The sequence below is a fragment of the Lissotriton helveticus genome, chromosome 4_1 (genome assembly GCF_964261635.1).
Source record: "Lissotriton helveticus chromosome 4_1, aLisHel1.1, whole genome shotgun sequence".
NCBI classification, from domain to species: Eukaryota; Metazoa; Chordata; class Amphibia; order Caudata; family Salamandridae; genus Lissotriton; species Lissotriton helveticus.
Genome location: NC_136063.1, coordinates 1,519,647,371 through 1,519,664,011, shown reverse-complemented (window position 1 = coordinate 1,519,664,011; position 16,641 = coordinate 1,519,647,371). Strand labels below are relative to the sequence as shown.

Genomic DNA, 16,641 nt, shown 5'->3' with positions numbered 1-16,641 from the left:
TCAAGCTTGTACTAACCAATCATAAATGCATAATGACAAAGAATAACCCTCTAAAAGTGCATGAACCAATATTTTCTGAAATAATAACCATAAGATAAGGTAGAATGAAGTGAAAACCTTCGTCAACAAAGGAGTGCGAAGTTTGCCACTTCACATTAGTGAAGCTGGGCGAAATTGTCCACATTTTTTAAAGCAAAGCAACTCTGCCACACAAACTGCAAAGAAGGATTTCTTGCCAGAGAATGACCCTTGGACAGGACATCCTGTATCACAAAATCTGTGTCTGCTTTCAACAATCTTCCCCTGATCGAGTAAAAGTGTGGGAGAGAGGGCAGTGGAGCATGGTTGCAGCAGCTGTGGACACCAAAGTTAGGTAGAGGCTTGGGGGAGGGATGGAGAGTGGGGCAGCTGAGGTCCATCACAGCACCATGCAGTGCGGGAGCTGGAAACAGAATTGGGGACTACTGTTGAAAAACAGCAGCCAACCTGTTATGAAGCTGAGAATCTGGGGGAATATTATCAAGAACGGCGTTAAAATTTTCACCCGGGTTCACACCAGAACATGGGCTTCTATTGGAATTCTCAAGGGCATATTATCAATCCCATTATCACCGCTTTAGCCGCAGTTTCCTGCCGCTAAGGCGGAGGTAATTTTAACGCCATTCTTGATAATATGCCCCCAGGTTTTTTTTAATTTGCAAAAGTGGCAGACTAAAAACAATCAACCATAATCTATCAAAAAAAAGAGAAGCATCATGGTAACAAATGATCTCAAGGTAGTGAGAACAGAACTCTGGGATGTCTTAAGCAATAGGGGAATATCTAGTTGAAGGACAAATCAGGGCATGTCCTGGTTATGCTGAAATTATTTCAATATTATAAGGGCAAGATGCCAAACATGATTGTATCCATATGGGATGAAGAAATGGAAGCCCCCTGGTGACCCTCAGCGATGAAGTGAAAACCATCTGATCATGGACTCAGATTGTGAATAGCTGCCTTGTTTATTCTACTTCTCCTTTATCTAAATCGCCAAGTCATACCTACACTCGGTTTCTTACCAGTATCTATGCATATTGCTATCTATTGTTTCTGTTTAACAAATTATGAACTTCTTTTCTGTACATGAATGGCTTATGGAGCTGAATGTTTTAATTGGCCTAGAACTTGTATCGTTGCTGCACCACTGGCACCTGAAGAAGTGTGTGACTGATAGCCTTTGCAGTACACCTACAGAGAGTCTCCTTGTCTCTTTCTTCTAGCTCACTATGGTGACTGCAATACTAATAATTTTAATATAACAGTGCTATTTAAGCTGCACGTTTTTTGTAGTATACTCTTACTGGCACACTAGACTCATTGCCAGCCCCAGACTTGAAGAACCGTTTCTATTTGGTACTTATTGGCACTACATTGTAAGAACAGGAGGTGGGGGTCTCACTACACTTTGATGATATATTTGCAGTTGGTATAGTGGAAGTAATATTTTCGTAGGTTGATACTAATACCACGATATAGTGCTGTAAAGATATTGTACATTCGCGGAATTCGCTTCCACCGGAAATTGCTAGTCAACCTTCGATTATCTTCCGCAAACTTATAAAAACATGGCTGTTCTCATCAGCTTATTAATTTTCAGCGTCTCTACTCTGTTTCTGTTTTTCTGCCTCAGTTATGTTTTTGTCCTCTCCATCTGACAGCGCCTTGATGCCCTTTGGGGTTAAGTCCCTTAGCGCGATAGAAATAAACATTCATTCATTCATTCATACATCTGTATAAAGTAGTTGCTAGACTGCAAGAGCCAGCTTTTAAGTGGAAGAAACTTCAAGAGTTTTCCATCATAAATGTGTCGAAAATGTCCTGGCTCCCTGCCTGGCCCAATATGCTTGGAGTCCCAAAAGGCAAATGTGAAGTTCTTTGTGTGTGTGTGCTGAGGCAGAGCAGCTCATTTGAAGGGCAAGTGGAGGTGTGCACAACTCCTCTCCTCGCATCCTGCTAGGATGGCCCATCCTGACAACACCCCATACTCCTTTGTGGTACTGTCAGCGACGAATACACAAAGGCCAGCTACATCTAGGACCATCAGACCCACTCTTCAGTTCACTTCCAGATCTGTTTAGGACTCTAAAAGGACTGCCTTGCTGCCTGTGGCCTGCTATGTACTTCAGAGGACTGCCTTGCTTCTTCAAGAGGATGGCCTTGCTGCCTGAGATCTTCACTGTGCCTTTAGAGGACTACCCTGCTGATTGAGACCTGCTTTTCTGCTTGAACCCAAGATTACCAGAATAACTCCCGGGCTAGTTGGCTGGTCTTCTGATTAGATCCTAAGAGACAGAAAAGACTCAAACAATCTTGAACCTGCACCTGGACCCAACCTCAGCGAATCTGGACCCTCCAAGTGGTGCCTATCCAGTCCTGGCCCCTTGGAAGTGGTGCTAATGTTGTCTAGATAGCCCACATCTGATATTGGTGCTTTAGAACATTTTCTGCCAAAAAGTACCCAGAGAACCGAGAGGAGACTGGGACTTATCTGCTTGCCAAACTGCCCAAGTTGCATCGCCTATCAACCTGACATCACTGTAAATTTCGGTACTATCTTCTCCACAACAACAAATCCTGTTCCGTAGCTCATCCCTAAAACAGCTGCTGGGTAACTACAAATCATGAGTCCTCCAAGGGCTACCCATAATAGACTTCCTAAGGATTATTGCCATCCAATCTGCAGCTCCGGGCCCCCAGCACTCCTTTCACCAGCACCTCACTGAGCTAATTTTCAACTGCACCCTATGCCTCAGCCCCACAGTACTAAGTCCAACATTTTAATGATGACATCACAAAAGTCCTCAGGTCTGTATGGTACTGGAATATTCAGAAAAACAGCACCAAACTTGTCACAAGAATAACCACTGATAAAATGAGCACCGTCAAAACCACATGAAATGTTGCTTTGAGCCTTTTTTAGTATAAATGATGCTGGGAGCATCACAGAATACTAACATCACTCTTGCAATCTCTCCTAGGCAAGTGTTGGAATTGTTGCTCTCAAAGGGACTGCAGAGCCATCTTTGTATGTGCGCTGCATCATCTTCGTATTTCATTTACTCCAATGGAATGCATAATCACCTTAAGACTTTGTAGTCATGCATTGATCAGTTTATGTTAATGTTTTGTGGAGAGAGCTTCGTCTATTCCAACAAAGATGCATTTTTTCTTATGCAGTTCTTTCCAAAGACCCAAGAGGCTCATATCTAACAATTCAAAAATAATATGCTTTAAATCACATATTTCAGAAATCTCTTTCAGTAGAAAAATATGAACAGTTTGAGAGATCAGACCTTCTGTGACCTAAGAAAAACAGCTGCACAGATGCTAATTGAAGGAAAGTGGAATATTATGTAGTAAGGCTGGTTAGGCTTCACTATGCAATACTCTCACAATACCCCAAATAGGTCCTGTGGCTCTTCAATAATAATTACCTAGCTCAGTCCTGGTAGTGAAGAACAGAGCAGTCAGGGTTTACTGGAGGAGCCTGTATTAAGCATTGTATTGTACCAACATGGATGATAAAGGTATTGACATGACTTGAAAGAAATTCAATGCCAATTTATAAAAATAGAACAGATTTTTATATAAATTAAGACATCAAAATGATCACAATTGAAGGAGTATAACCGTAGTTATGTATTTTAGAAGGAAAACAAAATAAGTGCAATTCACTACTTCAAAACTTTAACGTTGCAGTCAAAAGAGAAAATCACTAGTCACTTGCAGGTCAAGTCCAATGATGCGAGTCCCAGGACCAAGCCACGACAGTCAGTTGAATTTTACCTGGCTTGTTGGGCCCATGGGCAGAGTTGTACTGGCTGTCCCTGGTGCGGAAGCAGGAGCCTCGGTTTTGCCTGTTTTACCACTTAGACTGTGCTGGTGCGGAAATGGATGAAAAAACTCAATAACGGGGTCACTGAGGTTATGAGGTGAGGATGCTGTGAGGTTCCCTCGAGGCACAATGTCAGAAAATGGTAGTGGTAGCCAGACTGACCACCAACAAGTCTTGGCAGTGGCAAGCTCAGTCTTGGGTTATTTTGATGTACTGGAGTCTGGGGGAATATGGTAGCCACCTGAAACTTGCTAGAGGTCAGAACTATGTTTCCCACAATGCACTAGACCATTTACTTTTGAGCGATCCCTCGGCGGCCCCAATGGCCAGTGATTCTTTGGTCCCAGGAGTGTGCTTTACCTGGGTGCTGCAGGGGTTTAGTACCTCTAGTCCATATGAATTCTGGGGTTACCTTTGGCTCTCAGAGGGGTTCCTCTTTCCTGGGGAACCAGATTTAAGGTTCTAGTGCCAGGGGTGCCCCATGAATCCTAGATTAAGGGTGTTAAGGTTGTGGGTGCATGTAGCTAATGGGCTACTAGCCCCAGAGACTAATTTGCCCCAACTCGGGGGGGGGGAGGGTCACCTTTGCAACCCAGAACCTTCTCTTATGTCACTTTTAAAAATGGCAGAAACCATCCTTAGCTGTACAAACCAGGTAGCGCACCCTAGGGGGGTGGCTAGCCTCTGTGGATGTGCACCTCCTCACTACCTAATGTTTCCACCTGCCCTGGAGTAAATGTGCCTGGGGGCAGGAGGGTGGCTCTTTTCTCCTTTGGGGGCAGCCTGGGTGCATATCAGAGGCAGTGTAAGCTTTGAAGCTCATTCCCTTGATGTTCCGCTTCACTAGCCATCCTTTCAGGAAGGAAAGTGTCCCTGCTTCCAATTTAGGCCTTTGTTTCTGACTCCTGGGAGTGTTCACATCTCCTGTCTTGGGGTCCAAATCCTGTCTTGATGGCAGCAGCTGCAGGCTGTCAGCCAGGGCACAGGGAAGGCTGGGGCAATAAGGTTCACAACCACTAAGTTTGCCACCTTGGGAGCATGCCACATTAAATCTGACTCTGTGATAAAGTCAGATTTGATGAGACAAGTTGTTTGATACCAAACATGACACTTTTCAGTGGGATCAAAATAAAGCTGGCAACCTTGAGGTACCTGGGTGCCAGCCCATGTTAACCTATGGCCCCTGAACACTTTTAGTAGCCCTTAATAGAAAGAGGCTACTATAAGAACATATAAGCTTACACTTATATGTCCATACCTTAAATATAATGCACCTTGCCTCCTGTGCTCAGAAGGCCTAGCTTAGGGGTGACTAACATATATTAAAAATAGCGCTGTGACCTTGTCACTCATGGTGGGGCACAGTCGAGTTTGAGCAGTTTGCACTGCTCATTTTGTTTTAAATGGCAAGACTGCTGTCATCTGTTTACTTGGGTCACTCAGGGTGGCACAATCGAAGCTTCAAGCCCTGGTGACCCCTTTAACTGTCATGCCCTGGGTACCCCTGGTTGCCCTTACCAGGGACTTATAAGGTGGTTAAAGTCCTTGCCAATTAGGGTTGCCAATTCACATACATCATAATTAGGGAGAGAACACTGAGGCCTGGTTAGCAGGCTACAGTGCACTTTCAGTCATTATCATCAGCATTGAGTGAAAAAAGTGTGGGACTGACCTTAGAAAAGGGGCAATTTCCCACACTAGTCAATATGCAAACTAAGGGTGCCGAAAAATAGGTTTTGAGAATAAGAAAGTTCCCTATGGTGTCCATAATTTAATGGATCCTACACCTTGGGGCTACAAATTGCAATGATAAATTAATGATAGGATAGTTGGAAAAAGCTCTGAGCAGGAAATCAACATGAGAGAAGACAATAATTCCATGTTAAGCTTTTTGAAAAAATCATTTTGGTATTAATGTTGGAGGTTTCATCTTTGGAGTCATAAAATTGGACATCTGTTGCTAGTGTTATGTTTCAAAAGCTCTTGATCCATTATATTTTGAAAATCTGAGATGCAGCTCAGATTTCCTTTTTCCTCTTTTTTTCTTCAAAGCAGAGGAGACCTTGAAATACCCACCTCCACAACTGTCCCTCACAGTAACACTTCCCATTTTGCTTCCACTCACTCTCCACCTATTCCTACACTTGCTGCAACCCAATCCCTATCACTATCCCACACCCTATTTTATACCCCATCATTAACCCTTTACTAACCCCTTACCCTAACTCTTGCTCTTACCCTTACAAGAAACCTAAAGCTTCAATGACTCTTAATATAGCACATACCCAAACAATAAATGTAACCCAAAGCCCATCTCCATCTTTAACCATAATCCCAGAAGTAAAACTGTACAAAACACTTCAACTTACCTGTACCAGTTTACAAGGTGTCTGTCTTCTGTTTTTTCCAAGTCCTAATTTTTTCCCCATATTTTTAACTTCCGAGATTTATGTCCAGAATAAAAGAAACATGCCCAAGACAAGATCCACTTCTTATAGCAGCCAGACCATGAGGAGAAAGCCCAACAGCAAGGTTCCTTCTCATGCATGTACCCATCAGAAAGTCTCAGTAGGCAATCTGTGCAGCCCTTGGACTAGCAGGCACTTCTCATGCTGGCTGGATTGATGGATGGGTAGGTGGTCTATGAGCTATAGCGCTGCATAGTAGCAGGGTCCTCACAGTACCTTAAGAAGGAATTATCCCTTTCTGCACACTTACTAGTAGTGTACTAGCCAAGTAGTAGCAAGCCAGGCCAGTGGAAAACATCCAGCCCCACATTATTTCTCCTTGGATGCACATCAGAAACCCAGGGTACCTGCAGAGTCTTGCACCAGGCTTCTTTGTGCACTGTCATCTTCAGAGTGACTATCAGGTTGACATAGCCAATCCCTGACAGTAAGCAGAGCTCCATTGATTAGATATTATAGCAGCCCTAGAAAGCAATACATAATACATTCATGAATATTGCTCTGATGTCGTTTCACACACCATGGCTCCCATTACAAAATCTGCTGTAATTCTTATCAAGATGTTTACACAAGATATTGGCCTCTCTGGAATTCTGAGATTCCAAGCTGATCAATTGTGTACCATCTTTGGCTGCTAAACGTACTCAAAGACTAGTCAAACATCAGGGAAACTGGATGCATCTGACCTGGAATTACAAGTTCTATTAATTTTTCCTCATTACATTACTCATGGAACATTGGGACTGTTCAGATTTGGATATATACCCATAATCCAAGGCCTGGGTTTTTGCCACAAGAGGTATGGGTGACTGTTTCCAGAAGCCACAATGTTACCACACAGTGTACAATGCGATACGCAAGTACTCTTGGGAAGCTGCCATCTCCTCATGAGATACAATACAAAGTTATAAAACTCCTTACTGGATGAAGGCTTCAATTGATAGAAAAAAAACAAGAACCTGGAGTCCAAGAGTGGAATTCTTCAGGAAAAAGAATCAGGATCATCAAGAGGAGGGAACAAGGAAACAAGCTAAGGAACACAGATTTGCTGCAATGCACCCCCAGCCAAACTGAAGACTTTATATAAAAAAGGAAGAGGAAAAGAACACAACATCAAAACACCACATGGCAGGAATCATAAAGGATTGTGAAAATCAGACATGCACAAGAAAGAAACTGCCATGAGGGGAAAAAAGATAATGGAAACCTGAAGTGAACTAGGTGCTTAAAAATCACCTGCAAACTTTCAGACAGGTGGCATGCCGATTGGTAGGAGCATGAAGCAACAGCTACTAGCCTAGGAGAAAGTGAAAGGCAGTCCCAGGTGAGTGAAAAACAGCTTGGTCTTCTGAGCCCCAGGAACCATGGAACCATGCAAGATTGAACGGGCCACAGAGAGTTTGTAACTGCAACTGTATAGTCCTTCCCAGGCCTCAGGTTTTTTTTAGGAAAGGCAGAAAAAGTTAACAGACCTATCTGGGGCTATGGAGAGAGGCAAGAGCCCAAGAATGCTCACTAGCAAAAATGCCCCTTCAGTGAACAAAAGTATGCAAGTGAACTATGGAAATTCAGAAATCACAGCTCTTGCTAATTTCATATTCTGGGTCTCCATCCACCAAAACAGTTGGGGGAGAAGAAAGCAGACACAAAGGGTCAGTTACAAAAATCTTCTTATAGAAAACAAAGCCTAAAAGTAACAGGATTGATTTGTTTTTGGTTATTCCAAAGGGACCAAAAAATTGGGGACAAAACTGGACTTGCAAAGTTCGAGTTGGCAAGCAACTGGAAAGACAGCCAAACCTTCTCTCCCACCCTAAAGTTTCGGGCTGGTTTTCCTAATGTATCAGTTTTAGCTTTCATAACAGTTTTGGAATCTTGTAAATTCTGGCAAAAATGTTGTCGATTGGATTGGGGATGGTAACCAAAAAACAGGGCTTGATGACTACCCCGGGTAGAGCAAATTTAGCACCAGGACCTAGAAATGTACTGAGAGTCTTTTTGTTAGAGATTATGGTGTCAGGCACCCTATGAAAGTGGAATATATAAGCTGGAAATTTCCTTGATATCATGGTGGCAGATGGAAACCTCCAGAACAAGGAAAATTAGCAATTTAAGAAAAGAGGTCTATTGTGGCCATGATTACAAAGTTTCGTGCTAAAAGGGATAAGTCACCAATAAAGTGAGTGGAAAGCGTGTCCAGTGAATGAGGTGGGACAGGCAAAGTCTAGAGAAAACCAAAAGTCTTATTGTGGACTGCCTGACACATTCCCAGAAACTCGTTTTGAAGGACTTTATTAGGGATCAATATCTCCTGCTACAAGAAATATTGCTTCAGGTGGCAGGCCAAGGGAACTTCACTCTGCCGAAGATCAAAGTCTTCCAAAGCTATCTCAACCTGAACGTCTCTCACATTATGTAAAAAGGTCTGAGTCAAACAGACAACTTTGTCAGGAAGCAAAGGGACAGGTGTCCCAGAATCCTTCCTCAACCAAAATATCCTGTCAGACAAGGTATCTGCAAGAATGTTTAGTGCACCAGGGATGTGAGTAACATAGAAATCATGCTCAAACATTACATGCTCTGCAGAAACTGGAGGTTTCAAAGTTCTGCCCAAACCCCAAAACGTTTGACTGCTTTCATTAAAAGATGTTGCCACCCTAGGCAAGCATGCCTGAGGGACAAGAGGTCGTGTTCCAGAACTGAATACAGCTGCTTACATGAATTCAGGACATGGAAGAGATTTAAAAAAAATGGGATACTCTGTGTTGTCCTCTTATTGGAGCTGAAGTAGCACTGCTCCAACCACAAAATTTAAAGCATCAAATTGCATTGAAGTGAATATGAATTGTCTGGGCAGAGGTTGGTATCTGAGAATATGAGATTGGATGAAAGCCTTCTTGAGATTGACAAAGGCCTGTTGTGCTTTAGGGGTTCGAGAAAATCTTTTAGTTAAGTTCTTCTTTTTTAAAGTGGCAGATATATAGCTACTCGCGTTGGGACAGCACAACTGTAAAAACTCTGGGTCTCCAGTCCAGGATTGCAGAGATCTGAACAGGGTCCATAGATAAACCTCTACCAGGCAGGCCATTCTTCCCATACTCAACGTCTGGTCTTTCAAATTCACGCTTCTCAGCTTAGTGGTGGTCAATTAGTGGTTTTCCCTGAGACAAAGAAAAATGGAACAAAGATGGTTTTGATGTTCAAAAAAGGAAGCAGAAAAGATTGTGATGTTGTCTAGATACACCACAATTAATTGCTTCAGGACACCAGAGAATTTCCCATTATTCTCTGGAAAACCTCTGGAGCATTGGGAAGCCCAATATTCTTGATATTCATGGTGCCCAAAGGAAGTCCAAAATGCCGTCATCCACCCATCACCCTTCTTTATCCAGAGCAGATAGTAAGCTCAATGGAGATCTAACTTTGTGAAATATGTTGCACACTGATCGGACTCAGGGATGTCTTTGATGAGTGAAAGTGGGTAATGCTCCTTAATGGTGAACCTATTCTATCCATGGTAATCAATAACAGGTCTTAGCACTAAAACGTCTTTAGGACAAAGAAGAGAGGCTCTACACCAGGGGATGTTGACCAGACAATTTGGCCATTCTGAAGGTTTTCATCCAGATATTCCTGCAGAACCAGTTTCTCAAGATGGGAAAGAAAATATATCCTACCATATGGAATTAAGGCTCCAGGTTTGGTCTGAATGGCACAGTGCAAAGCCCTACGAGGAGAGAGAGACACGCAGAAGTAGGCTTCTGAAAGTCATCAAGAAACTCATGATAAGTCATAGGAATGGGCATAGTCTGGACTATAGTGGAATGAGACTGCACTTCAGAAAGTTCTTGGGTCACTGGGGCCCAATAGCTCCCACTCAAGAAACAATTGTCTATATAGAACACAGAGGAAAGAGAGGCAACCCATCTCCTAACTGATGTATGGGTTTTGTCGTTCCAGCTAGGATATTCCAAGCATGTTGGCATAGTTAGGAGATGTGATTAAATTAAAGGCAACCATCTCTTCATGATTCCACTACAAAGAGACGATTAACAATAACATTTTTGGAGGCGGACAAAAAAGCACATTGCAATCGTAATTACTGAATCAACATTTGGTAGATGTCATAATACAAACATACGCTTAAAATGGTGGACAATCGATTACTGTTGTATATTTACAGGTAAGCTTTTGGAATTCATTGTGATTTCGATAAAGGTCAGTACTCCACTCAAAACTTTAATGAAGCATGTGAAGTATTTTGCTTTCAGTTTTATTGGTACTTAATCACTCTTTATGTGTTTTTTTATCCTCTAAAACACATTTCTTTTTAAATAAAATTAAGTCTATGCTTAACTTCCTTAGTTTAATTTGCACAATATTGATTTATTATAAAAATACTTTGACTTTAAAAGACCTCACACTGAACACCTTAGTGCAAATCATGCAAGTAAAAATCATTATGTAATTAAGGGCAATACTAAACTAACAGGAAGTTAGCACACATAACACCATTTGGACTAACCAATGTGGTCAATGTAATCTAACACAGTATGATTATTGGATACATTGGGCCATCATATTACTTTCACCAGGACACATTTACTATTCTATCTTCGGTTCTAGCACTTAAAGGCAAGCACCACTTTGGGGTAGAGAGATGATATGGTCATGTTGGTGTAATGGAAGACCCCTGAAGTTGACAGACTCCTAGAGAGAGAGTTAACAATTCCCCATGCCCATTGCTTTTGCATATATTTTTTACTTTTTGTCGACTGATTTTAATGCATGCAAATGTTCTAAACAAACTATTATAACTTTTTAAAACTCCATAAATAAATGTTTATCTATTTTCAGCTCGTTAAAAAATCCACAAAATATTTGAAAACATGTTAACATGTAGCACCATGCTGATTACATTTGTAATTTTTTAGAAAAAATGAACAAATGGTTTAAACTATAGCCAAATATTTTCAAAATAAATTGGAGGTATAATACTATTACAGTAAAAAGTCTAACTTTTGACTGTATCGGAAATCTTTTAGAACTTGTTAACTAACAGTTCTAAAACTTATAAAATTAACTGTTACATAATTTGACACATTTGAAATATATCTGAAAGAAATTGTTAAGCAATTTAACCAACAAAGCCAATCATAACAATGATAACCTGGTGTTCAACTACAATCACCTTTTGAAGTGCAACCAATATGTTAGAACTTATAAAACTAGAAGGTTCGACTTTGTAACACTCGTACGTACTGTTTGAAAGTACTCTTTCAAAATTTAAGCATTTCTGTTATTTGACCAGCAATTATAATTTAGGACAATATTTGTAAACTTTTTATGAGTCCAACAGTATAAATTGAGTAACTAGTTACGTGACCCCCAGCCTTCTGCAACAATTTTGTAATACAAATTGGATTTTTTTATTGGAACTTGGCCTGCTGACTGTTTTCTGAAGAAATACGATAATACATTGTTGATATGGACATTACTATAAGACGTTCCTTTCCATTTTTATGATTTCATTTTGAGGATTGTAGCCAGGAGCAGTGGGCTACGGAGAGTTGAGCGTCCTCTTTGGAAACTTTGAAGAAAAGTACTGAACAATGACAATAGTGCACACTTTTTTTGTCTTCACCACCTTGCTTTTGGTACTAAGTATAATACAATAGCTTAGAATTTTTTAACTGGCAGTTCAACACTTGCTTAAAACTCAATACCCATTTCATTGAATTCTTATATTTTGAATATAAGATATTTTTTGTGTTGTGTCAAAACCAATAAATGATACAAAAGAAATAAATATAGTCTGGCACTTCCACAGCCAAATATCACAATCTGACCAGTCTCTAACTTAGACATAGGATGGAAAGTACCTGCAGATAGTTTAGGTAGAAATGATTAAAGCCATTTGCTAGTCACAAAATACTAATTAGACAGTTCAAAATTTTGTAGAAATATATATATTTTTTTCAAAAACGTAAAACATTAAAAAGAATTAAATATTATTTTGTTAACCTCATTGTGTTAAAGTTTCCCCGGTCTCTATTACAATTGTTTATCCAAACATTCCTGCTTAAAAAAGAAATTATTTTAACAAATGTTAACCTTTTTAAAATCTCTACAAATGTTTAAGGAATGTCTGACTACTGCTGTTTTACAATTGTTTATCCACACATTCCTGCTTAAAAAATAAATTATTTTAACAAATGTTAACCTTTTTAAAATCTATACAAATGTTTAAGGAATGTCTGACTACTCCTGTTTTATCATAAATTCGAGCTGTAGTAATCAGTTTTCAATTTCAAACAATAAACCTTAAAACACACAAAAACACAAAGGTAGAATTTGGACAATGGTAAAAGGAAATTAGATAAGGAAAAGGAAGGAGCAGGGATATGAACGAGGTATGGAAAGAGGTTGGCAGAAGAGTGTGGATGGAGGGAAAAATGCCAAGATATGTACTGGAAAATGGGTCACCATTTGTATACTGAAAAGAGAAACATATACATTGTGGCAATAAATTTGGAGACACTGAAGAGAAAAATATAAGGGTGAATAGGAAGTAATAGGAAATATGACTTTAGACTGTCCACTCCACTGCCCCCATAAATGCCTTGAGTAAATATAGAAAAAAGGCAGAATGGAGGAAGGGGAGATAAACTGAATGAGCAAAAAGGAGCAGTAGTAAAAAGGGAGGTTAAAAAAAGTATCTAAGTATTGAAGAATATGCTCCCAAGTAGGTCAAGAGCATAATTGAGAACAACAGTGCAGTGGAAGGGAGGGGACGGGGTCAAAAAGGAAAAGGGAAAATGTGTAAGCCTTTAAAAAAACTGTGTCAAATGGAAGTGCAAAATGAAAGATATTGCTTGAATTGGTTGCTAGCAAATTGTCAAGCCATTTATCATAAACATTCTATTAAGCATTTTAGGTTAAACAGTTTTTCTCAATTGGAATTCTACAAATTTGTTTTTCTCATACAACCACCCTACTGCCTGGAATACTGTAAGGGACTTATTCTGGTCTTGGCGGAGCAGGACCCACACCATAGTCTGTCATCATAAACCTATGACTTGGGTGCCCATCTGCCACAAAGCCACTGGATCAAGGCTTTGAAAGCCCTACCTTAGATAAGGAGGTCCAAGGCATACATTTCCTCCTGGTATCACATTGCCTTGGCTGGTGATCTCAGGCAGGAAACATAAATAGTATCCCGCACATTCAGGGACAACTCATTCTGTGCATTGTGTTTTGAGGAAATAAACCTCTGTGTTTGGGGCTTATTTATGCAAAACAATAATGAAATACCAACTGAGTGCCAAGCAGGGTGGGCAGCAGGGATGAATGATTTAAAGAAAATGCTCACACTGCAACTGAGGGAGAACATTTATCAAAATCATCCCCAACATCATGGGAGAGGGCTCTAATTATGGCAGGTGCTTCCCCACTTGTGGGTGGAAGCGAGAGCCTCTACCAATTCAGTGGGCATTCCACCAATGCATAAATGCTCGCTTATATTTTTCTTTATTTGTGAGAATTAGGTCTGCAATTACCCTACCTCAATGGGCTCTGTTATTATTTGTTGGCGTAGCACTCCATATTTTAGTGTCAAAGTATTCCTTATGACTAATTGACAATCAGCATGAGGGACTGTGAAATGCAGAAAAAGTCAATAGAAAGGCAACAGTCTGTCATTTTGAACCTCAGACATAGGTGTGTGAAAACTGGAATTCTCTTGTGATTACTGATTCATATTTCAAATTTACATTGATTGATACAGCTGAGCCTTGGAAAAATTCAAACATAAGTTCTCAATTCAATCTGAACTAAAACTTACTGATTGTGGTACATTCACAGCTGGAATGAGCACATGGTGAATGTTAAAATCCATGGAGGAATCCAGAGGATAGCGATAACTAGGTAAGTCAAACCTACTCATAGCAACATCTTTGACAATTGGAACTGGATCTCAGAAGGCTGCCAGTGCTCCTTCGGCACATCTCAAAGAATAATGAAACATGCTTTACTGTTATGGGTGTGGAGTCGGCATTTTAATTGGAAAACAGGCTACTGATGGAAAGGTGGTGTTTATAATTTCTGTAGGGGATGTCCCATTGCAAGCAAAGTCTATTCAGATGGATGAACATCCAACTGCATGCCCCATAAGCAGATTTTAACTGCCAGTTTAGCAGATGTTTTAGGGAAAGTTGTTCTGTCTGACATGAGAGGTCAGTAACAACGAGCAGTAACCATGGCTACCACCTCCCAGCGCTGCACCATCCTTTCTGAGATGTGTGCCAAATTGATCATGTCATTGTATCAATAGAAACAATACGCATCACTGTGCAATGTAAAACTAAAACATTTTTTATATCTGAAACTATAACATCATATAACATCATCAAATGCGGCCATTGGAATGTCTGTACAAATGATCTGTGAGATTATTTTGCAGCACTGGCCTTTGCATAAACTAAGAAATTGTTATTTGCATCTGAAAATATCATCTCTCTAAAACCAGCCATTTGTATTGACTCAAAGCTCAATAATGTTATTTTGCAGCATTGGCAGATCCCCATGGGCAGCAGGTTCCGTTCCCTGAAATTGTGGTTTGTGTTCAGGCTGTATGGTGTGAAAGGATTACAGGAATTCATACGTAAGGTAAATACATTTCATTATTGGCAATTATTTGTTTTGCTCTCTCAGCAGAGCAATGAAAGAATGTGGTTTGTTAGTGCTCCTCATTTGTCTCCAGCACTCAAAGAACTTAAAAGATATATATTGGATCAACAGAGGCCACAATGTCATGCCTTAATGGTGAAATAAAATGTCACTATTAGTGGGCTGTCTTAAGTAAACTATGTATGGCAATGAAGATTCTACGAGTCCCACTTTTCTTGTATATAAAATTGCGTATGTTATGTTCTATGAATATTTCTAAAACTGTTTAGGTTTATTTGAATAAATATGAAATTCGTGGGATTATATTGTGCCAGACAAGTTTACATTTAGCAAGGGGTTTTTATGGTCTGGCTTGGCAGTGCATCTGTCGCCAGACAATTTTGGGAAAATCACCAGGAGAGGGGTGTTGACTCCACCTCCAGGAGTGAACATTTTGTTTAGTTATCCAACTGCCCGAACTTGAACTTTCAGAGGCATAGGCATGATATTTTAATGTGATTTAATTATCTTAGATAATTAGCTAATTTATCATGTTTTTCGCTAGTAGCAGCACAAAAGGAAGCAGGGCAGGCATTAAGTTACGTGGATTTATAGGTCTTGCTGGACAGTCAATCAATCAATCAGGCATTTGTTGAGCATGACCACTCAACCGTAAGGGTCTCAAGGCGCTAGGGGTGGGGGCGGTGCAAGGTTCCAGTCCATCAAGGAGGGGGTCTGTCGAAGTGCCAGGTTTTGAGGTTTCTTGCGCAGATGGGGAGCAATGTTGTCTGTCTGAGTTGGACTGGAAAGGCATTCAAGGCTCTGGCCATGAGAAAGGAGAAGAAGCGACCTCCCGATCTGGTCTTTCTAGTGCAGGGGTAGTGCGGGGGACCATGGCGTAGGAGAGCAGGGCTGATTGTAGGGTCCTTTGGGGTGCGTGGAATTTGAGTCAGCTGGTCAGGTATTCTGGTCCGGTGTCATGGAGTGCCTTGTGTGCGTGGGTGAGCATCTTGAAGGTGAGTTTAGCCTCGATGGGGAGCCAGTGGAGAGTGCGCAGGTGCTGGGAGATGTGGCAGTGTCTTGGCAGGTTGGGGACCAATCTTGCGGCGGTGTTCTGGATGTTCTTTAGCTTGCAGGTGAGGTTTTTGTTTATTCTGGCATAGAGTGCGTTGCTGTAGTCGAGTCTGCTGGTGACCACGGCATGAGTGATGGTCTTTCTGTGTTCAAGGGGGATCCATTTGAAGGTCTTACATAGGAGCAGAGGGTGTAGAAGCAGGAGGACGAGACGGAGTTGATCTGGCAGTCCATTTTGAGCTCGGAGTTCAGGATGATTCCCAGGTGGCGTGTGTGGTCCGTGGGGATGGGCAGTCTTCCGAGGGCAGGGGGCCACCAGGTGTCGTTCCAGGATCCGGGGTTTGGACCCATGATGAGTACTTCTGTTTTGTTGGTGTTTAGTTGTAGGCAGCTCTTGTTCATCCATTGGCGACGGCTTCCATGCCTTCTTGAAAGTTGTGTCTGGCAGTGTTGGGTTCATTGGATAGGGAACGGATGAGTTGGGTGTCCTCTGCGTATGACACAATATTGAGTCCGTAGGTTCTGATGATGGGGCGAGCGGAGCAATGTAGACGT

At 41.1% G+C, this 16,641-nt stretch overlaps 1 protein-coding gene across 1 annotated transcript in view; it reads left to right on the top strand.

Annotated features, from left to right (window-relative positions):
* The window catches only part of LOC144827580 (aromatic-L-amino-acid decarboxylase-like), a 1,238,931-nt gene that overhangs the window by 1,135,098 nt on the left and 87,192 nt on the right, over positions 1-16,641 (top strand). Inside the window, exon 12 of the mRNA XM_078685836.1 lies at positions 14,914-15,012. Coding sequence (XP_078541962.1) covers positions 14,914-15,012 — 99 coding nt within the window. The remainder of the gene's footprint in view (positions 1-14,913; positions 15,013-16,641) is intronic.